This window comes from Gobio gobio, assembly GCF_949357685.1.
Source record: "Gobio gobio genome assembly, chromosome: 1".
In the NCBI taxonomy this organism is placed as follows: domain Eukaryota; kingdom Metazoa; phylum Chordata; class Actinopteri; order Cypriniformes; family Gobionidae; genus Gobio; species Gobio gobio.
This window is the reverse complement of record NC_137097.1, coordinates 62,321,876-62,346,298: the sequence shown is the minus strand read 5'-3', so window position 1 is coordinate 62,346,298 and position 24,423 is coordinate 62,321,876. Positions and strand designations below refer to the sequence as shown.

Here is a 24,423-nt window from a genome sequence, read left to right as displayed (position 1 = left end):
AGATAGATAGATAGATAGATAGATAGATAGATAGATAGATAGATAGATAGAATTGTGTCATTCCATTTGCTTTAACAACAAAAGAAAAAATCCACTACCATTGCGTTTCCACTACACTACAATTCAAAATATAAAAACAATACACACCGTCGGATGAGGGAAAAATCCCCTTCACGGTCTCTGCCCCATCGGCCGGGCTGTGCTGCCCTCTGCTGTCCACCGATGAGTACTGCAGTTCCCATGGCGAGCTCTCCACTGCATGAGACGTTGTTGTGGTGTGATGTCAGAGCTGGCAGGAGAGAGGCAACAGCGGCCATCCACTACAGCTCTGTAATGACAACATTACTGAGACATCTGCCTGTAAACGTCCATGGCCAAGACCAAGAGCCAAACAGTGAGTATATGATGACAAATACAGCATTAGATCCCGGGTGACAGTGAATGAAAAGGGTGTCCTAGAACGCATCTCTATTTACAGTGTTCAAATTAGCCAGTTGCTATCATCTTCTAGCTAAGCAGCTTAACGTGGTGTTCGGGGAGGGATTTCAATTTAGGAAGTTTTATTATCTAAACGTAATTCAAACTATTTCAGTCATTTGTTTTTGGGTGTTTTGAAAGACGAAGAGCACGCACTTGTTTGTTTCAGCAGATTCCTAAATAAATAAATGAAACAAAAACTATTTGACGTGCTTTAACGTAGTTCATCGCCAGTGGTGTAATTAATTATATATCATTTTATATTAATTACCCCGGTTGTTTTGACATGTAGTTTGTCAGCTGACAGGCTAAAAACAAACAGCAGTGCTCGTGAACATGCCAGAGGAAGTGACGCAGCAGCGCAGAGTCGGTTAATGATGGATTTGTTTAATTTGTTTAAGGTGTCCGTACAGTCACCTTATGAAACCGCTCTCACGCGAGGCGTGTTCACTTGATAAACAACACTGTGTGAACTTTAACCAGCGCCACACAAGCTAATCCAACTCTAAATGCGCACATCCGACTATCACCACTGCTTTAAATCAGCAGAGAAATGTAAATACCGTGTAAAACAAACGATGCCTCCGATTAACGTTACCCATGTACAGATTATAAAGCAGAACAGAAGGATGAATCCCAATTGATTATCGATTCGCCTATTCGGTTTAACATGTTCAGAGATATGAATCTATGCTTCTGCTTTTTGCATTTTATGTGTGTTTTTTTTTCATTTCATTTGGCTATCACTCTGTCCAATGCTTTGCCAATCTTTTTATGGCTTTATTTTCTGGACATTTGTTGCACAAAATAATTTTTATGAAGGTTTTCCCCATAGGCTAATGGTCCAGTCATGGAAATAAATATAAAATCAATGAATAATTCAAATACCACATTTTCTGCATCTTATTATGAACGCCAATTTCTGCCAAAAAACAAAAACATAATTATGACAAAAAAAAAAAGTGAAATTATGAGATTGTTGTTTTGCTTCTAATTATTATACTAATTATTGATACTCATGATTATTATACATAATAATTAGGGCTGTCAAAAGTCCCAAATAATCACATCCAAAATAAAAGTTTGTGTTTACATAATGTATTTGTGTGTACTCTGTATAATTATTATGTACATATAAATACAAACACATTCATGTATATATTTAAAACATATTTGCATGTATATACTGTATATACATTTATATCATTTATATTATATATAAATATAAATATTTTATATATAAATACAATACATTTTTCTTAAATATATACATGCTTGTGTGTGTTTTTATATATAAATAATAATTATACACAGTACACACTCATATTATGTAAACAAAAACTTTTAATTTGGATGAGATTAATCGCGATTAATCTTTTGACAGCCCTAATAATTATTATAATGCTTATTATACTAATTAATTACGCATCTCAGACGTAATTATAAGTCATAATTATTTAAGTGATATATTAAGATACAAAGTCAAAATTATGAGCTACTAAGCCGTTATGACACTTTTTATCTCATAATTTCAACTTTATATGTTCTCATAATTATGGCTCTCTCATAACTTCGACTTTATTTCATAATTATGAATTACCAAAGCATGCTTTTTTTATGTGGCTGAAATGGGCTTTCATGTATTAGAGATATTATTTGACAGAAAAAGGTTTGCTAATTTATAATATATTATATTAATTCTAAGAATTAATGATTTAAGCGATGGGAAATATGCTAAAGGAAATCTGCAACAGCAGTTTCTACTCTATACCTCTGGCATAATTATGACACAAAAAATTGAAATTATGATATTGTTTTTCTTCTAATTATTATACTAATTATTGATACTCATGATTATTATACATAATTATTATAATGCTTATTATACTAATTAATTACGCATCTCAGACGTAATTATAAGTCATAATTATTTAAGTGATATATTAAGATACAAAGTCAAAATTATGAGCTACTAAGCCGTTATGACACTTTTTATCTCATAATTTCAACTTTATATTTTCTCATAGTTATGGCTATCTCATAACTTCGACTTTATTTCATAATTATGAATTACCAAAGCATGCTTTTTTCATGTGGCAGAAATGGGCTTTCGTGTATTAGAGATATTATTTGACAGAAAAAGGTTTGCTAATTTATAATATATTATATTAATTCTAAGAATGAATGATTTAAGCGATGGTAAATATGCTAATGGAAATCTGCAACAGCAGTTTCTACTCAATGATGAATACTTGTTTAGTATCACAAATTAATCCAAGGGGCCAAAAGAAAAGACCCTGTAAATAGACCCTGTCTGAGGTTCTCAAAAGATAAGGTTGAAAAGATTATTAGGTTTGAATATCCTCCTGATAAATACTGCATTTAATTGCACAGATCCAGCAGTGCTGGGGAAAGCTGTGTTATGACATCTGCATCAGGATGTTGTTTGTGTGGCTACAGATTTGATAATGAGCCACAGCGCATGCAGGAAACCCATGCCGCATCTCTTACCTACACACATCGACTGAATGAAACAGTTACTTGAAGTCAGTGTGCTAAACGTGTTTACAGTCTAAAAGATATGATCTGACATTTGCAGCTTGTATGCCTCGACACACATCAGGCATCGACAGAGACATAGTCGTGTACATCGTCTTCTGCTGTGTTTCAATAAGATTACAATTTTAAAAAATAATAATAAATAAATGAACAAAAACACTCTAGGGCTGTGCGATATTGAAGAAAAATGCTATAACTTGTTAAATAATGCGATACGATATTGCTTTAAGTGCAAAAAAGTTATTGATACCATTTATGTGTTTCACATTCTTTCTGGGAAAAGAAAGCATCGCGACAACTTCTGAAGTGTTTTAGCAAAAATGAATGTCACAAATCTGTAGGGTTTTTGTACTTTAGGGATGTTTCCATCAATAACTATAAATAGCTTGTAAGTCATTTATAGAAGTGTTATTGACATTGTGCTAGAGCTGCCCTGGTCTATGTCTGCCATGGTCTGTGATGATTACTGTAATATTTACTAGTAAATAGTAGGCTACTAGCTACTTAAATTTAATTAATAAAAACAACCATATTATTATTATTATTTTTAAATTTCATTTCTATGAAAAGATTTCCCACAAATTATGTGTTGTGTATTTTCGGGTAATCAAATAAAGACATAAGACATTCATTTAATTTATCTTTTCATTTAAACTTTTTTTTTTGTTAAACAAAGTGATGCGCAACTGAGCTTTATACCGTTAAAATTAAAACATGAAGACATTTTTAAATGTATTACTTAAAAAATAAAGAAAGTGTTAGTATTATTATTACATTGAGACATATCTAAATTCTACTGTACAATAGTGATGTTTTTGTCAAGTTAGCCAAACTTTTATTTTCACGTGTTGCCGTGAAGACCTTTTGAGTTTCTGTGTGTTTATGATATGATGGTAGTTTTTCTCAAATTAAATGGTAAAATGCTCATTAAGGGACTCTCAGTGGCTCTGGAGATGACGTTCGTCATATGAGACGGCAGAGAAGGAAACATGCGACCGTCACGTGCGATTCTGAGTGAGTGTGTGTGTGTGTGTGTGTGGTAAACCGCGCATCTACTGCATTCCTTTGCACAGGGACAGGCCGGATTCGTGTTTAAATAGTCTTGTTGAGGTTTAATATTCACAGTAGGGCTGTACGATTAATCGAAAAATAACCGAAACCGACATTCAGAACCTCTAACCGGCGTATTTTTCCCATGTCGGTTATTTCGGTTTTCACGTGACTCCGCCCCGTCAGTCGCATCAAGTGCAGTTTGCAGGCACAGAGAGAGATGCAGGAGCAGTTATCTTTGTATATAGATGTCCAGAATCACTATAGTTACTGCATGTTTTACACAGTTTATACAGGTCAGTTAATTGCTGTTCTTATAGCCTACGCGCTGCGACACACACACACACACACAGAGAGACGTCGCGCGCAAGCCCCAAAGCCAGATCGCTTTCACTTTCGACCTCATAAAGTTTGTCAAGTAAATGCGTTTAAAGGCTTGCCAGTTTCAACATTTAACGCGATTGTGCACTATTCAAAAACAACAATACGGAAAACTTCTCTGTTCAGTGCTCAGCTTTTTTCTGTGACACACAGAGCCGAGCCGTGTCGCGTCTCTAACAACGCGCGCGCGCCCTGAAGTCAGACCTCTATCAAGTGCGTCCTCAAAGTTGTCATGTAGAGGTTGTAAGTTTGAAGGTGATGGGGGTGGGGGGGGTTGAAAGGATTGTCGTGTTTCATTGATGAACGTAATGCTGAATGATATTGGGATAAACGAACACTCAGACAGAAGCTTGCACATCACGTGAAGATCGCGCGCAGAGAGCAGCGCAGAAACGCAGTCAACGCTGTCCTGTGACTAAAGTAAAGTCACAAAAGGAGCTTAGAAACTCAACCGTTATAGGCATAGATTTTAATACCTTTGCAGTAAGTACAAACCACAGCTTCATAATGAATAGAGACGGTATGAGTAATTCACACACACTATCACTCTCTTATTAATGCATTCAAATAAATGTAATGTAGGCCTAGTGCGCTAATTTATCTGTATCTGATGTACAACAAGCAGAAATCTGCCCCATAGACAATAACCGCTGAAAGTGAACCGTTTCTTTCAAGTATTTTAAAAGCACAAAGAAATTCACTTTTTTATTAGATAGTATAAAATATTTACAGTACAAACCTTATCAGTGAACTTACTCAAAAACCTTATGAGGGCAAAAAAAAAAAAAAAAAAAAAAAGCAAAATAATCGTTCATTAATCGTAATCGAGGTCAAATGTTCAATTAATAGAGGTTTTTATTTTTGGTCAAATCATTACAGCCCTAATTCACAGACACCAGATACGTTCTCAGGTACCGAAATTTGGTACCGCTTGATTTCATGTGAATCGGTACTCGGTTGTACCAACGTAATTCGGTCAGTGCCCTTAAAAGTACCGTGTTCGGTACCCAACCCTACAAATCTGACAATATAATTTTAACATTGTAAACAAACAAAAAATGTAACGCCAATATTTAAATACCAAAAACTCTTTGACTTGACATGGTAATATATAGTTATATCAACCTAAAAGTTAACATCAAGAACTTCCAGGTAAACAAAGACACCTGAACTAGGGGTGGAGGATTATTTTTGTTATTTTAAATGTGTCTTTGTTATTAGAAATAAGAACTAAAAACAGTAGTCTTCACATTAATTAAATATACACTGATACATAATAAAGCTACAAAGGTTATTCAGCCATTTTACTGTATTTTACTATATTAGCAGGTTTACAGTATTTGTAGGTTTACTGTATTAGCAGGTTTACTGTATTTTTAGGTTTACTGTATTAGCAGGTTTACTGTATTTGTAGGTTTACTAGCAGGTTTACTGTATTTGTAGGTTTAACTGTATTAGCAGATTTACTGTATTTGTAGGTTTACTGTATTAGCAAGTATGTATTTGTAGGTTTAACTGTATTAGCAGATTTACTGTATTTGTAGGTTTACTGTATTAGCAAGTATGTATTTGTAGGTTTAATGCATTTGCAGGTTTACTGTATTATTAGCAGGTTTACTGTATTAGCAGGTTAACTGTATATGTAGGTTTACTGTATTAGCAGGTTTACTGTATTTGTAGGTTTACTGTTTGCAGGTTTACTGTATTATTAGCAGTTTTACTGTATTAGCAGGTTTACTGTATTAGCAGGTTTACTGTATTTGCAGGTTTACTGTATTTGCAGGTTTACTGTATTAACAGGTTTACTGTATTTGCAGGTTTACTGTATTAGCAGGTTTACTATATTTGTAGGTTTAACTGTATTAGCAGGTTTACTGTATTTGCAGGTTTACTGTATTTGTAGGTTTACTGTATTAGCAGGTTTACTGTATTTGTAGGTTTACTGTATTAGCAAGTTTACTGTATTTGTAGGTTTACTGTATTTGCAGGTTTACTGTATTAGCATGTTTACTGTATTAGCAGGTTCACTGTATTTGCAAGTTTACTGTATTTGCAGGTTTACTGTATTAGCAGGTTTACTGTATTTGTAGGTTTACTGTATTAGCAGGTTTACTGTATTAGCAGGTTTACTGTATTTGTAGGTTTACTGTATTAGCAGGTTTACTGTATTTGTAGGTAGGGCTGCTCGATTATGGAAAAAATCATAATCACGATTATTTTGGTCAATATTGAAATCACGATTATGTAACACGATTATTTCACATGACTTTGGGAATATGTTGTATTTATTAAAAATACACCTTTCAACAATTCAATTGAAATTGTAACATTTGTTGTACTTTTTGAACTATTAAAATAAATATTATAACATATATTCAAATCAAAGTATAAAAGTATTCACGTAAAAATGATAACCACAAATAAATAAGATCAACAATATGGTTCGGCTAGATATGCTTTTCAGGTACGTCTAACATTAGTTTTCAGATACAGAAATGTATCAAATGTAAAATAACATTGCATATTTGAGTGCATAAATTAAAGATGAATCCTATTAAACTTACAAAAGCTATTCAATCCGGATCGGAGATGCGTCGTCTTTATCGACTGTATAAAGTTCACTTAAGGCATATACAGACTATGTCTGATAGGAAACTCATCAAGATGGACATGTTGACATACGTTTTGTGTGAGTTTGTCCGTTCAAGAGCAAGACTTGAAAGATAACTCAATATTTGCGCGCTGTGAGACGTGTGCGCGCTCTCGGATGTGAGTGCACAGAGATACATTTCCTCACAGCGCGCGCGGCTTCTCATTCGCGTCTTCTGGCTCTACACCCGGGTGAAGACGGTGAAAATGACTGGACATATTCGAACATACGGCAGCACTCGCATGCATTGAACAAAGTTTACAAAAAATATGAGGGGAAAAAAGGACGTTTACACGGCATCCCTGCTCTCGTCAGTTTTTGTTTCTTTATTAGATTGTCATAGGTCACTCTGTTTAATTTTCAAGTGGTTAAACAAATTCGTGCTGTTCCCTTGCGTTGCAGCCACTGCCATGTAGCAAATCTTGCACGTAGCATGTTTCTGCTCGTCGTCTGATTCCTCGAAGCCAAACTGTTCCCAGACAACGGAGTTGGTTTTGCCTTTTTCGCTCAGCAAACGCTGCTGTAACTGCCCTCCTTCTGCCATCTTTACTCGCGCCGAGTTTTTAAATTCCAGCGGATTGTATGCTCACGAGACTCACGATCTGAGAAAGTTTGTGGCTTCGGGAGGGGCGGATGAGCGCGTGCGCGTTTCATTCAGAACGCAAGACAAAATAAGAGTGTTCTTGCAAAACTGAACATGGCAAAATAATCGTTTTTTCTCGATTATACTATTTTGGTGATCGTTGGGAGGCAAAATCGAAATCGAAATCGAAATTCGATTAATTGCACAGCCCTATTTGTAGGTTTACTGTATTAGCAGGTTTACTGTATTTGCAGGTTTACTGTATTAGCAGGTTTACTGTATTTGTAGGTTTACTGTATTAACAGGTTTACTGTATTTGTAGGTTTACTGTATTAGCAGGTTTACTGTATTTGCAGGTTTACTGTATTAACAGGTTTACTGTATTTGTAGGTTTACTGTATTAGCAGGTTTACTGTATTTGTAGGTTTACTGTATTAGCAGGTTTACTGTATTAACAGGTTTACTGTATTTGTAGGTTTACTGTATTAGCAGGTTTACTGTATTAACAGGTTTACTGTATTTGCAGGTTTACTGTATTAGCAGGTTTACTGTATTTGTAGGTTTACTGTATTAGCAGGTTTACTGCACTTGACATAACTGTGTGTGTATTTGACAGTTCGAGTGCGTAACAAGACACAAAACAGAACTGAAGGGTTCACACGCTTTCAGAGAGGCGGCTTGTGCACAGGTTTCGGCGTGTGTCAGACAGCGCGAGACTGCAAGGAGTTGTTTTTCACAAGTTATTGCTTTTAATAACTCTTTTTAACTTCAAGCAAGCCACATAAGTAACAGTCATGTGCCCAGTTTGTTCTCTGCTAAATGCGGCGACCTAAAACGTACACTTTTCACAATGTTGAAGTGGCCTATCATTCATATATTGCGTGCCTTTGCGATATGCATATCCCGATATGTACATTTGCGATATTTCGATATATTGAGCAGGCCTGACCTTGTGATGGTACTTTAGCTTGCAACTTGTTTGTGTGAACACTTAATTTGGCATCCTGTCAACCTTTACTATACTGTTCTCTCATGCGTGCAATGCCACTATTTGCTTTGTAAGTCACTCAATGCTGGCTGTCAGAGATGTAAGGGTATTGTATTTGTTGACTATCAAAACTTCACTTCCTAATCTAGTTCTAAATACCACTTACAGGAAAACCGGCCATTGCTATCAGATTACAATGTGCCAAACTGTTTTGATGCCATTGATCCCGAGGCCGTATTGCGCAGCTCATAATCGTTATTGTTGTTTTAGCCATTGTGTTTATGCCACTCCCATTTATATTATTATTAACGTGTCATAAAGAAAGTGACGTCACCTGTGTCTGCTTGAATTACTTAAACTTTTCAGATGGCGGATCCTTATACACTAGCAGTCCAAAGTTTGTGCTTGAAGACGTATATGTGTGTATTTCTTTTCAAACCCAACATTTTAATTGTTTTAATTTCAATTATTTTAAAAGATAGTGAACTAAGGCCAAAAAGCATCACAGGATGCACTTTTTTTGTTCCTGGATAATGTCGAAGATGTATATTATCCAAAATACTTTTAATTAAAAAAAATAGTTATAATACATTTTTTTTGCATTTTTTCAGTGCCTTTCTCTCAGTCCTGTTTGCGGACAGTTGACTTTTTTTCTATCTTTCAAAATGTCAATTAAGATGTGTGCATATGGCCTGGTTTCAGTTTTTTTTCTCTTCACGTCAAGCTCCTGTAGCATCCATGCCATTTTTTTTGTCAGTTACAGGCAGAGGGGACAGTCCTCTTTAGTTTCTGTGGTTGAGTGTGTTTGGCAAAGTGGTATTGGAGCAGGTGTCTGGAAAGTACCAGGTTTTACACTAATAACAGAACCTTTTAGAATTTGTTTTTTTCTCTCTCGCCACATTTCTCATAGTAAACAAATGAGGAGTGATCAAGCTTCTGTGAGGAAGCAGATCTTGCTTTATTTGCATGGCTTTGGGTGTTATCTCAGACTTGAGGCTAAAACTGCCTTATGCTGATATGTAGAAGATATATAACATTATATACGTATATATTGTTCAGGCATAACATTATGACCACTGACAGGTATATATTGTCGCTGCCCGATGAAACTCACGTATGTCCAAAACACGTACTTTTCAGGAAGTGAAAAAAAACACCGTATTTCAAAAGCAGTTGAATGTAGCGTTGTCGTACGGCATCTTTACATGTAACCATATTCCTGCCAGTGTAATGATATAATCCACATTTGACCAAAATTGAGTTTAAATGGACATACGTGCATATTTTACAGTAACGGTGGTCGATGCGCGTTCTTCCGATCATTAATTAGAATGGCCAAGTCGCGTTTCATATTGACAGAGGAATACGTGCTGGACATTCTCAGCCTCTGGCCAGCGGTGATCGCAGTATGAGTGAGGCATGTTCTAGTGACAATCATGACAGTAGCATTACAGGCTATAGTTTGATCAGTTTGACTAAGAAAAAAAAGGCTGAATCTTATCAATGAGACCGAGTTTATTTACATACTAGCAAGCAAACTAGGCTAATCTGTGAAGAACTAGATTAGAACTAAACTGTGGAGAGCTTCAATGTCGTACTTTCGGCTATCCAGTGCTGAGCTTCGATGAAACAACTTCACGAGACCGGCGAGATGCTTCCACAGGGCGGGAGATACGCGGCGTGATTGACAGCTTTGACACCAAATGGATATACGTGAAAATCAGATGACATGATTTCACAACTTTTCATTGGCCATTTAGATATGTGACGCATACTGTATACGGAAATGAACCTGGACATTCAATCCGTCGAAAAATCTCAAAATCGGCAAAATGGACATACGTGGTTTTCATCGGACAGCGACGATATATTCATCACGGCACCTGTTAGTGGGTGGGATATATTAGGCAGCAAGTGAACATTTTATCCTCAAAGTTCATGTGTTAGAAGCAGGAAAAATGGGCAAGCTAGGGATGCACCGAATGTTCGGCAACCGAAATTATTCGGCCGAAAATAGCCAAAAAAAGCACTTTCGGTATTCGGCCGAATAAGTAATAAGGCCGAATAAATTTTGCCGAACAATGACATTTTTAATGACGCGATCAAATAGTAACCCGCGTAGAGTTAGATGCGCGCGCTTTATGCAGCAAACATGTCAGCAGTGTGGAAGCACTTTAAAGTGTCAGAGAAAGAGGCAAAAACGGCCGTTTGCAGACACTGTTCTGCTGAATTGTCCAGAGGGGGTGCATCTGCAAAAACGTGCAGCACTTCAAGTTTAATTTATCACTTAAAATCAAGACACCCCGAACATCATGCAGAGTACGAGAAAGACACGGCGGCGGCAGCGGCAACAGCAGCAGTGAAAAGGAAAATAGCTCCTCCCAGTCCTAGGACACCCACTCCATCTGTGGCTGACTTCCTAGAAAAGGCAAAAAAGTTTACCAATGACAGTGCCAAAGCTAAAGGTATTACTAAGAGGATAATGGAATTCATCGCATTGGATGATCAACCATTCTCTGTTGTAGAGGATGTTGGATTTCGCAGGCTTATAGACCATATTGAGCCCCGTTACACCATGCCAAGTAGACGGTATTTCTCAGACGTGTGCTTACCTGAGATGTATAACGTCGTTTCATCTCACGTCCATGAGCTCTTGGCTACAGATATTGCAGCCCTCAGCTTCACGACTGATATTTGGAGCTCGGATGTGAGCCCCACCAGTATGCTGAGTTTAACTGCGCAGTGGATCGACACAGATTTCAAGCTACAAAAGATTGTGCTTCACTCACAAGAGTTTAGAGGGTCCCATACAGCTATAGCCATATCCGAGGCGTTCGCCAACATGTTTGACACTTGGCGTATCGACCGATCTAAAGTGCATGCGGTAGTCAGTGACAACGCAAGAAATATGGCTAAAGCCATGGAAGATAGCGATCTGAAAGGCATACGGTGTATGGCACACACAATTCAACTGGCGGTCAACGAGGGATTGTTGAGTCAGCGCAGTATAGCAGATGTGGTAGCGATAGGCAGGAAAATTGTTGGCCATTTTAAGCATTCACCGCTTGCCTATGCGCGCCTACAATCTATCCAAGAACAGTTCGGAACGCCACAGAAACGTTTCCAACAAGATGTGAGCACAAGGTGGAACAGTACATATTATATGCTGGAAAGCCTTTTTGCGCAAAAGCGAGTCTTGGCTACATACATAGCAGATCATGACCTGCCCGCGACATTCACCGCATACCAGTGGGTGTTAATCGAGAACGTTCTCTCTCTTCTCGCCCCCTTTGAGCAGATAACAAAAGAGATAAGCTCATCTGATGCATCTGTGGCAGACATCATACCCTTACTTGCAGCACTAAAGCGTCTTTTAAACAAAGAGGCTGAAACAGACCACGGAGTAAAAACAACTAAAAGTGCGCTCTTAGAAGCTGTCAGCACACGATTTAGTCAGGCGGACTCAGAACCCCTGTACTGCATCGCGACTGTGCTTGATCCACGATATAAAGATCATTACTTGGATGTGGGGAAAAAGCTGCGCACACGAGAAATGATCCAGGCCGAGTTGGATTTGGGAAAGCCGCTAAGTGATGGAGACGGTCAGGTGATGCACAGCGCAGGAGATGAAAACAGCGCAGAAAGTAAACACGCTCGTACTACAGATGAGCCGCGCACAGTCTCGCTGTCTGACATGTTCGATGAGATCCTCCAAGAGAATAACCCATTTGCAAGACAGAGGACAAGCTCAACCGCTCAACAGTTAGATGGTTATCTCTCAGAAGTCCCCATCCCCAGGAGCAATAACCCTCTCGAATTTTGGAGGACCAATCAAGGCCGCTTTCCCGACCTGGCGCAGATGGCACGCAGGTAGGCTACTTGTATGGGAAATTAATTTAAGATTTTATTTATATTTTGGATTATGGTAACACTTAGTAGACATTATAAGTATTTTCTATTTTTAACATTCACTAACAATGAAAACCCCTTATTAAAAGCATTTATTAATCTTAATGTTAATATTTACTAATACAGTCTTAAAATTAAGTATCACATTTTTAATTTTTGAATTGAAAAGTATCAAAAGTGGTAGGCCTATTTGATAAAATTGTTAATGCACTTATACTAACATGAACTAAATATTATTTATTATCTAATAAATACCATAACAAATGTATTGCTAATTGTTAGTTAATGCAATAATGTTAACAAAAGGAAGCATTGTAAAGTGTTACTACCTATATTTTATATTATGTATTTTGTGAAAAAAATGTAACTATTTTCAGTGTAGTTAAAAAGTAGGGCTACACTGGGTTTCAACCATTTCATTATCTTGAAGACATTGTTCGTTTTGAAATGAGCAACTGTCAGAAAACTGCAATAAAAATGTCAACTATTCTGCAGGTACTTGTCTGCTCCATGCACAAGCACCGACAGCGAGAGACTGTTTAGTGCTGCATCTCATGTCATCGATGAGAAGAGGAACCGACTTTCATGTGAGAAAGCAGAGAAGCTACTTTTCATAAAGAAGAACCTGCCACTTTTCCTGAAGAAGTAGGCTTATGTCTAGGACAGTTATTTATTTGTTGTGGGTTCATCCACATTTTTTGCACTATTCAATGCACATTTGTTGTTGTAGACATACAGAGTTACATTCTTTCAGCAGTCAGTTATAGGCCTAACATAGGCTATTCAAGAAGGGGGGCTTCAAAGATGGCCAAATAAAAATATATTTTTTATTTTACTAATTTATTTATTTTAAGTTATATTGTGCTTTGTTTGTATAATATCTGCTGGAATGTTAAAAAAATGTTCAGTGTTAAATAAATATTTTGAAATTGTATTTTTGTTATTTGATTTATTTCTCTGAAAAGCAACACAAAATAGTAAAAAGCAAATTTTTACTATTTAATTATTGTAATGGTGAAAATATTGGCAAAATAAATGGAACAAATGCGAAACACCGCGTTCGGTATTCGGCCAAGCATTTCATTATTATTCGGCTTCGGCCAAGAATTTCATTTCGGTGCATCCCTAGGGCAAGCGTAAGGTTTTGAGCCCGTTTGACAAGGGCCAAATTGTGATGGCTAGACGACCGGGTCAGAGCATCTCCAACTGCAGTTCTTGTGGGGTGTTCCCGGTCTGCAGTGGTCAGTATCTATCAAAAGTGGTCCAAGGAAGTCCAAAAGTGGTGAACCGGCGACAGGTTTATGGACAGCCAAGGCTCATTGATGAACGTGGGGAGCAAAGGCTGGTCTGTGTGGTCCGATCAAACAGACGAGCTACTGTAGCTCAAATTGCTCAAGAAGTTCATGCTGGTTCTGATAAAAAGGTGTCAGAATACACAGAGCATCTCAGTTTGTTGCGTATGGGGCTGCATAACCACAGTCCAGTCTGGGTGCCCATACTGACCCCTGTCCACTGCCGAAAGCGGCAACAGTGGGCACGTGAGCATCAGAACTGGACCACAGAGCAATGGAAGAAGCTGGCCTGGTCTGATGAATCACATTTTCTTTTACATCATGTGGATGGACAAGTGCGTGACTTACCTGGGGAACACATGGCACCAGGATGCACTATGGGAAGAAGGCAAGCCGGTGTAGGCAGTGTGATACTTTAGGCAATGTTCTGCTGGGAAATCTTGGGTCCTGCCATCCATGTGGATGTTACTTTGACACGTACCACCTACCTTAGCATTGTTGCAGACCATGTACACCCTTTCATGGAAAAAGTATTTGCTGGTGGTGGCTGTGTCCTCTTTCAGCGGGATAATGCGCCCTGCCACGAAGCAAAAATGGTCCAGGAATGGTTTGAGGAGCACAACAACGAGTTTGAGGTGTTGACTTGGCCTCCAAATTCCCCAGATCTCAATCCAATCGAGCATCTGTGGGATGTGCTGAACAAACAAGTCCGATCCACCTCGCAACTTACAGGACTTTAAGGATCTGCTGCTAACATCTTGGTGCCAGATACCACAGCACACCTTCAGGGGACTAGGGGAGTCCATGCCTCGACGTGTCAGGGCTGTTTTGGTAGCAAAAGAGGGACCAACACAATATTAGGAAGGTGGTAATGTTGTACATAATGTAATGCCTGATCGGTGTATTTCCCTAAAGTAGTATTTTCTAGGGCTGTAATCAACCAAAGAAAATCTTGGTCGACTGAAGTCCTGAAATTTTCGACTAAAAATCGACTAAAATTACGTTAGGAAAAAAAAACGTTAAATGAATAAGCTGCGCACTGTGCGCAGTACTTGGTAGCCTTGTTGTCTACCTAAATTAATTATAAATAAACATAAAAAAACTAGTAGGCTATTTGCAGTATATTAAATAGTTTTTGAGCTGATTATTTTGCTCTGAAATGAGTCTGACACACGAGTCTGTCGGCTCTGACAGCGTCGCAAGTGCACCTGCACAATATCATAGCACTATGACTTCCGAAAATATAGTACTATGTGTTGTCAACTAGATATCATCACAAGAACTTTTGAGGAATATGCAACATAATTTAGACAATTGTTTTTGTCATATGTATTATAATAACTGACAGACACTCATTTCAGCCGCTCTGTGCAGCTCGAACAGGAGCTGAGCTCAGCTTCGCGGCATAGACACGAATACACTATTAACTTAAAGCTTTTACTCTTAAACACAAAAGGCACGTCCACTTTAATAAAAAAGGAATATTTATTAAACAAGCCAGATAAAGGGCCCTATTTTAACGATCTGAAACGCAAGTGTCAAAGCGCGAAGCGCAAGTAACTTTGTGGGCGGGTCTCGGCGCTGTTGCTATTTTCCCGGCGGGATAAATGGCTCTTGCGCCCGGCGCAAATCTAAAATGGGTTGGTCTGAAGTAGCTTCATTATTCATAGGTGTGGTTTGGGCGTAACGTGAATAAACCGATCCGAGCGTCACCCAACATTCCCTTTAAAAGCAGGTGCACAAGTTCCATTATGGATTGCTATTATTATGGCGTATTTACCAGGCGCACGCCAGGAGCGGTTCACAGCCGAGGAGACTGATGTTCTTGTAAGAGCAGTGAAAGACAGAGAAGTGAAGTTGTAATGTTGTACATTATGGTAAAGGTGATTTCACAGTCTTTTTTTTTTTCAGTCTTTCAGTTTTTTCAGTTTTTCAGTCGATTTTTTTTCCTGGTTCTTGACGGACAAACCAATTTGTCAGATGTCCTTATATACATATATGTCTCGCCACTATTGGGCAAACAGGTCTTATCCTTAATTATTACAATTAGCCTGAATCATTTGTAAGCTAGATTTATGCCTATTTTTTCACATCTTCGTGGCACACCACAATGATTTCCGTCATCTCATGTGTAAATATTTTTTTAGTGTAACAATTTATGATTTGCAAAAATAACTGTTGCATCTGTGTAGGTTACATGAGCAAAGTGTATGCGCGTTGTGCACGCTATACATTATGGTCAAGCATGCGCCCTTAAAATAGCATAATGAACAACGCGCAACGCGCCACTGACTTTAGACTAGGTTTTTTCTGGTCAGTGGCGCAATTGTTTAATGGAACAGCAAAATAGCACCAGGGATTGTTTGCGCCGGAACACGCCTCCTTTTTTGCGCTGAACCGCCCAGGTAGCGCAAGTTCATTCACTAGTTTAGCGACGTGCTTCTGTGGAGGGAAAAGCGCGCTTTGCGCGGGTGCAAAATAGGAATGGCACATGCGTCGGTGTACAAAGTCAATTGCGCTGGGTGCAAGATAGGGCCCCAAGAGTTGAAAAAACGCTCTCACAATTAAATAAATAATATACAAGAAAACTAGCCTTCTTCAATCTGTCTCTCTTCTCCAGTGGGTTGGGCTAATCCAAAAGACGTGAAAACAATGGGGGTGTTCTGAAGACAGACTGTTACCTGTGAAACAGGGCTGCTCTCAAAACACCCCCATTAGCAATTAGTGCTTTCCACCTGATCAAATGAACGCGGCGCGGCAAAACTGATTAAATGAACGCAGCAAAACTAATGAAATGAACGCAGCAAAAAATCGACCAATCTGAATTTTGGTCGAGCCAGAACGTATCGACTAATAATCGACTGGGAGATTACAGCCCTAGTATTTTCTTCCCTATTGTGATATATATATATATATATATATATATATATATATATATATATATATATATATCAGGGCTCGACATTAAAGGGATAGTTCACCCAAAAATGAAAATTCTGTCATTATTTACTCACCCTCAAGTTGTTCCAACCCTGTATGAGTTTCTTTGTTCTGCTGAACACAAAAGAAGATATTTTGAAGAATGTTTGTAACCAAGCAGAGAAAGCAACCATTGACTACTATAGTAGGGGAAAAAATAGTATGGTAGTCAATGGTTGCTCTATCTGCTTGGTTCCCAACATTCTTCAAAATATCTTCTTTTGTGTTCAGCAGAAATCTTATTTGTATATTCAAAAATATTTAAAATAATCTCATAACATTATTTAATGCAGTTGTACATTTTCAGTGTAATTGATTTAATTTGATTGGTAATAGCCTATAGTGTCTTATTCTAATTTAATTTATAGATACAATTTTAAAATATAAAATGAAAGCTGAAGCATAGCCTATATTTAATAAGATTATGGAAAAATGCTATTTATAAAAAGGTAAAAATATCACAAATATGCATATTTAAATATGTAAAAGCTGATTGAACACTGGTGAGAATATTGCTTCAGAATAGATTATATTTACAAAAATAAATAAAAATCCGGACAAGCTTATTTTTTACTTGGACAATGACTGACAGACATATGTGAACAGACTTAATGTCGAGCCCTATATATATATATATATGTATATATGTATGTGTGTGTGTGTGTGTGTATATGTATGTATATTTGTATGTAGCCCTGTCACTCCAGTAAACACATCATCAGAGAAGAGATGTCACTGCAAGAGGGAAGGGGAGTTATTTTGATGAACGATTATGAGGACACATGAATAAAAAAAATATGATGTGCACCGGATAAAACATTTATAAAATATGCAATATTCCTCTTAATTGGATGGTTGAATTATAATTAACCTTGTGTCTCTGGTTACTCTTTGTGAAGTCATTAATATTAGCACACTAATAGTCTATCTAAGTGCCATATTGTCCCATATAAACATAAAATGGCATTTATAGAGAGATAGATTTGCCTGCTGCATTTGGATGTTACTTTAAATGGCTAAACGAGTGCAGTTTTCTTTCCTGTGTCCCTTTTTTTTTTTTTTAAATAGCCAATTGGCTTTAGGTTACATCATTCACAGGTATGAACCACAATTTGCCATAAGTTTTGCTGTTGCTCATCAGTGGCAGGTGGTGTTAGGGCAATGTTCTTATTCAAAACAGCACTTGGGCCAGTTGCATAAACTTAGCCATTATGTTTAGACTGTGTCTTAAGAACTAATTTGACACACTAGCAATTAGTCAAGAGGTAATCAGTCTAACTTTTCTGATTCAAATTAGACCAATCTAATTTTAAATGTAACTGACTTTAAAAAGTTAAGAACAGTCTTGAAGAAAAAAATAGACGACTAACTTTTAAGTCTTAGCAGTTTATTCAACCGGCATTTGTCAAACCTATAAGTGCTAGTTTACTTGTTGTTACAAGTTTATTTTGTCAACTTTGTCTTTGAAGTCGGCATGAAATGAGAATTCACACTATCGATTATTTAAAAAAATGTTAAGCTATGTTTTTCATCCATAGTTGCGAATTTAAAATGGGAATATTGCATTAAACATTTCTACGAATAAAGCACTTTTTCCACCCAGTGAGCCGAAGAGAACACAATCGTAACTTCCTGATAAACGGTTGCTTAATATCAATAAGAAAAAGTTGCTGCAGTAGGAGAAGCTACTAATAATTTTTGTATATAATAGATTATTTGCCTTCAGACCGCGCAGACAAAATACAATAAAAGCGATCATGAATCTTGGCATTTCCATCCAGTGTTTAATGCGATATCCCAAAATGCACATAAAAATAGGTGGATGGGAACATAGCTAAAGATCTTATATGGTATGCACGTGACGTCACCGTTGGCTGGAGTGACTGCGGTTACACTCACTGAGTGGCAAAAAGACTGAGAAGGCAACATTGGTTTTCGGCGTGGATGCCGTGAAAAATACACAAAACCAGGCCCCATGCCAGACATCCTGAGGGAGACGGACTTGATAATAGCGTGTAAAATCTGCCGCCTGCTGCTTCTGCTACTGATTGCTTTAGAGGGAAAAGCTGCCCATAACTGCTGGTCTAGGATCTGTTTTCTTTGTAATGATAGCATATTATTAGCGGAAAAGAGTTGTCAAAAGATCCAGTGCGTATCTGTATTTGCACTCGTCAAATGATTCAATTTCAACGTGTTTTCGCTTCGGTGAGTAATGTAGCCAATCACAGACATGTTTGTTGATTTCTTGAACACAATGGCCGATCAATCACAGGTGTTAAAGTTAGAATCCAGATGTCCAGTGCTGAGTTCTGCAAGTGCGCAAATCCTCTTTAACAAAGTGTAGACATGTTGTAAATAAGAAATTCATTGTGTAGTCAGCTTCACTGATTAATATAACGGGACTTTGAGGCTCATCACAATTTTGATGAAAACACAATTCCTGGCTGCATGTCAATATCTATGGATCACTGGATCTTTGGTAAGTTGTAAGGAACACTATACCGAGTACAACCTTTAGCTTAAACTGATAACAGTTTGTTTTACTCACGTTTCCCCCTATTAAATCTAGTCATGCAGCAGCTCTTCTGCCACTCAGTCCCGGCTGAGGGGGCGCGTTTTTTGTTTGTTTAATATTTCTTGATTTTTTCCAAATCAAATTAAGAAGAAACAATGCATAGAACGAAGTCCCCAACCCCCCCTACATTTTTTTTTTCTTTTCTGATTATCGTTACACTCAAATGTACATCACAATACGAATCTGATATAGCAGTTGTCTTGGTCTTATACTGCCTCCTAGTGGTTTGGATGTATCATCATGTTGAAGCAAAAGGTTACCAATGCCATAAAAAGATGTAATTCACTGTCAGTCATGATTCATTTTATCACTCACTTATCACTTCTCTCTATTTTTCTCTCTTGAGTAGTACCATAATAGAGTGGTGCTTGTATGACATCACTTTGTTGGCCAACACGCGGAAGCAAGTTAGCATTTTAGCACTTCTGGTTCCATCCACCCAAAGTCAATAATATTTTTTGAATGGGATTTTGGCAGAGGTGGACAAAGTACACAACTCCATTACTTGAGTAAAAGTAAAAGTAAAAGTACTATTGGTTAAATATTACTCCATTACAAGTGAAAGTTGTAAAGATAGATATTTACTTAAGTAAAAGTACAGTAAGTATCAAAAGTAAAAGTAAACACATTATTTTATTATTGTTGCATTGTTGTATGAATGCACGCTGTTCCATCATGGGGGTTTCAGCCAGTCATGCTCCATCTGACATGCATATCTTGAACGCATTTAAACACTTGCTTAAAAGTTACAGAGCTCTTATCAAAGTCAAAATCATACTAGAAAAGAAAGGTTTCTACATTGTGTTTATTTGACAGGATTATGTAAAAACATATTACTGAAAGGACTTCAGTTAACATTGTTAACCCAACTATGTTTTTGCATGCTAACTAACATCATTGTCGAACGTTACCTATGCGTTAGCGCTGTATCCACAAGGCTATGACAAAAATCTATAAAAATCATTTGACCAACCATACTTCATACCAGTGTTAATTTTGACAGCAAATTTTGACTTTTGACTATAACATTTGAGGCATCTGAATTGTTTTATTTTAATCGACGATAATACGATTTTAGTAGATTCAATAGACTAAAATTCAGTACTTGTGGTCTGGCGTCTGAGAGGCAGCTTTCTGTGTGCACTTTAATGTCGTCGCACTATTTTAGACTTATCCGTCTGCTCTTGAACTGCCGCCTTCTATTTTTCCATCAATTGATTGGTGTTCAAAAAATACTTGGAAATCATTGAACTTCATGTGATCCTACAAGAGTGATTACTGATTAAAAAAATAAAAAACACTACTCAAGGAAAGTACAGATTCTCAAAAAGTGTGCTTAAGTACAGTACTCAAGTAAATGTACTTAGTTACTGTCCACATCTGGATTTCGGTTATACGGCTGAAATAAGGTCTGTGGTGAACACAAGCTCAAGACACTTTCACGTTTTATTAATCGACATAAAATACATCAGTATAACCCCACTCTGGATTTTTTGAAGTTGTTACGTGTCTTGAAAAAGGCTAAATGGGACTACAGAGGCTATCAAGGAGATTAAACGTCATCACGGCGAACAGATAAACTCAGTCCGCTCATTATGCTCATAATTGTGCTCTTATAAACTATTCTAACTCATACGTTCTGGGAAAATGTTTTGAGATAAAAAATGAAAGAGTTGTCGGAAGCTTAGTTATCCGTCGGAAGTAGTCCGTTTATAGCTTACCTTTAGCTCTTTATTTCTGGCGACTGCATTTAGGCTTCAAAATTAATAAAAGTTGTGTTCATCTGTGATTAATTATCTTGATGGACAAAACGTGTAAGTATCATAAACTTTTGTTGATCCCAGAGCTTGTTTTTTTTCTTTTCGATTATCCAAAAGCCTTAGGGAAAATCCTATTGTGTTTTTTGGGGAACCAGTGCGATGCTAACTGCCAGTTGGACTACAAAGTGACGTCACACCTGCACCACTCTATTGAGTGCACTGTTGTTATTATTAGGGCTGGGCAAATTAACGCGTTAACACGGGCGATTAATTTTTTCAGCTTAACGCTTTAAAAATATTTAACGCAAATAACGCAGCGTCCGTTTTTTATATCCAACGCGCTGTATGTCAATGTCCTGTCTGTGTCTTATGTCAGCTAATCGAGGGACACTCTGACACACACACACTCGACGCACAGACAGACTCGCGTCAGTCTCCTGCTCTCACATCGTGTTCTCTTTTGCTCTTGAACAAACAATAACAACAACACAGAGAATTTGGAGTATTCTCATATTAGGAGTCTTAAATTAGTTAAATAACGTCTTAAATGAACTTAAAGAGTAGTGAGGAAATGAGATGCGCGGGACAGCGTGTGAGATCCGCGTCATGTCTTAAAGTGACAGCAGCACTGATGATGCCTGTCAATAATGTTCATCAAAGAACAACGGGAACAGAGAAAATTGTAGCTTTAATTATGATTAATCTATATTTAATTTATTATTTATGCAGTTATGAAAGGTGTTTGATAACTATTACATTTCTGTATATGTCTAACAGGGAAAGCCATGGGTAAATATAATATTTATTATTTTGGGTTAATGTAAAGATTGTTTTAAGTTCACTTAAATTAAAAGTTGTTTTTTTTAAAGCCTAATAAATGTTGAAATTGGGAGCTTTCAGTTATACTGTAATGTAACGTCATTAATGTTTCATAGGGACATTAGTATAAAAAGATGCCATTACAACACATATTTAAAATATGCTGTCTTTATATTGTTTATACATTAATTTGGAGAGTAACTGAAATTATTACAATATCAAAATATAAACAAACGTAAAATATTAAAAACTTGCGATTAATCGCGATAAATTACAGAAAAAAGTTGATTAATTCGTTTTTAAAAAATATATTGATTCCCGGCACTAGTTATTATATAATTTTGTTGTTGTTGTTGTGTTGTTGTCTGCTAAGCAGTGTATTTGGTATCTGCAACTATCATATTAATACTTTGCATATACGTGTGGGGCGCCTTATACGTGACAAATTCCTTGTATGTTATGCATACTTTGCCAATAAAGTTAATTCAGATTTATTCCACAATTGTTAGGGTCCAATAGTAGGTAGTATTCAGCTAGTCATGTGATCTCAACATGTCTGCCCCCATGAGGTGACCCACATGTAAAATAAAACTGGTTTTATTAGGCTACTCATCTCATTTGAGTGAACGTGATGATTTTATACCTATTTTTCAAATGTACTATTCAATGAGTTCAAAAGTGACTGAGTGCACCTTTAAACGACCGATCACCTCAAACGTTTCATTTAGGTCAAAAGTGTGGTCAGACTTAACCAAAAACGATGTTTTTGTAACTTCGGCAGGGTAAATATTTTGCGTTCTCTCTGCAGCGTAAACAAAGGCAGGTCCGAGTGAATGAATTTGAGTACTCGTAATCCTGGGTGAAAACAAACACAGCCCTCCCTTCTGCGGAAGCTCTACTGTACTTTATCAGCTGCTGGTTTACTGCCTCCAAGGTGGTTTTGTTCCTCATTGCACATGCACCCGCATGTCTGAGTCAGTGTCATGTTTGCTCTGTGTGTGTGTGTGTGTGTGTGTGTGTGTTTTTGCTCGTTCAGTACGATGCTGCTCCCATCCAGCCTAGCGTGGTGTTGCGTTCCTGTGCTTCTTCATCAATGGTAAGGACTCAGCTGAACTCCAACCTTCCTCACTGTCTCAGTATGGAGGTCCGCGGGGGGGAGGCAAGCGCCCAGCCAAAGACATCGACCCTCAAGCCTCCACAATCACGCAAGAAGGAGGATTTCAGCTTTGGCAAAATTTTAGGAGAGGGTTCCTTCTCAACGGTGGGTACAATTTTGTTGTGTTTGCATCCCTCATGCCTGAAGATTTTGCAGTACGTTTGGGGTCCAAATAGCCAGTATAGCGATGGTAGTTTTACGATGGCTCCATTGATATGTTGTAATAGCTGAACACATTTGAATTGCAGGTTGTGCTTGCAAAAGAACTTGCCACAGGAAAGGAATATGCAAGTAATGGGCAATGTATTTATATATATATATATATATACATTATAGTAGAAATACAATACAATAAATAAACGAAATTCATGTCATTTTGAAATGTGTGTTTTCCAGTGAAGATTCTAGAGAAGAATCACATCAGGAAAGAGAATAAAGCCCACTATGTGTTCAGAGAGAAGGATATATTGTCGAGCATAGATCATCCCTTTTTCGTAAAGCTCTACTTCACGTTTCAAGATTCGCATAAACTTTGTATCCTTTTCAGAGCAAAGCTGTGGCGTTGAGCTGTGAAACTGTGAAATCAAGTCGACTCCTTATTTCTTTGTTAAAATGTTCTTAACCTCTAATCCATCAGATTTCGCCCTCAGTTATGCAAAGAATGGAGAACTGCTTAGATACATTCGCAAAATAGGCTCATTTGATGAGACTTGCACAAGATTCTACACTGCTGAGATAGTTTGTGCACTGGAGTATTTGCACACACTGGGAATTATTCACAGGTAATTGCATATTGACTTTGTCAACAATATGACTTTGATTGGAATCCTTCATAATGCATGTTTTTGAATGTATGTATTTATCTGTTTTTATCTAGGGACCTTAAGCCAGAGAACATCTTACTGAGCGAAGACATGCACATTCATATTACGGATTTCGGGACTGCAAAGCAGTTGTCTTCGGACAGCGCTCAAAGTAACATGAATTTTTCGTGGAATTGCTTTGCTCTGGGGTGGTGTTGTTGTTTTTTTTTCATAACAACAGTCGTTAACTTCCTTCAACCCCCTTGTAGGTCAGGCATGAAGTGTTTGTTATCTATAGATACACTCACAACAGTTCTCGAGTAGCATAAATATGGGACGGTCTATGATTTTTCTCCATGCACATATATGAGTTGTGAGCAGGGTTATGGACCCTGAAGGTATGTAATGCTGTTTGTCGCACCTGAATCTGCTCTCTCTGTTG

The 24,423-nt window shown here is 37.5% G+C and overlaps 1 protein-coding gene across 3 annotated transcripts in view; it reads left to right on the top strand.

The window, feature by feature from the left end:
• The first annotated feature begins 269 nt into the window (after positions 1 to 269).
• pdpk1a (3-phosphoinositide dependent protein kinase 1a) overlaps positions 270 to 24,423 on the top strand; it is a 32,761-nt gene continuing 8,607 nt past the window's right edge. For all 3 annotated transcript variants that reach the window (XR_013817489.1, XM_079829056.1, XM_079829055.1), the window contains exons 1-6: positions 270 to 394; positions 23,059 to 23,283; positions 23,427 to 23,469; positions 23,575 to 23,712; positions 23,816 to 23,960; positions 24,056 to 24,153. Coding sequence is in view for 2 of the 3 variants with exons in the window: in XM_079829056.1 (XP_079685182.1) it covers positions 371 to 394; positions 23,059 to 23,283; positions 23,427 to 23,469; positions 23,575 to 23,712; positions 23,816 to 23,960; positions 24,056 to 24,153 (673 nt within the window). In the remaining variant the exon portion in view is untranslated. The remainder of the gene's footprint in view (positions 395 to 23,058; positions 23,284 to 23,426; positions 23,470 to 23,574; positions 23,713 to 23,815; positions 23,961 to 24,055; positions 24,154 to 24,423) is intronic.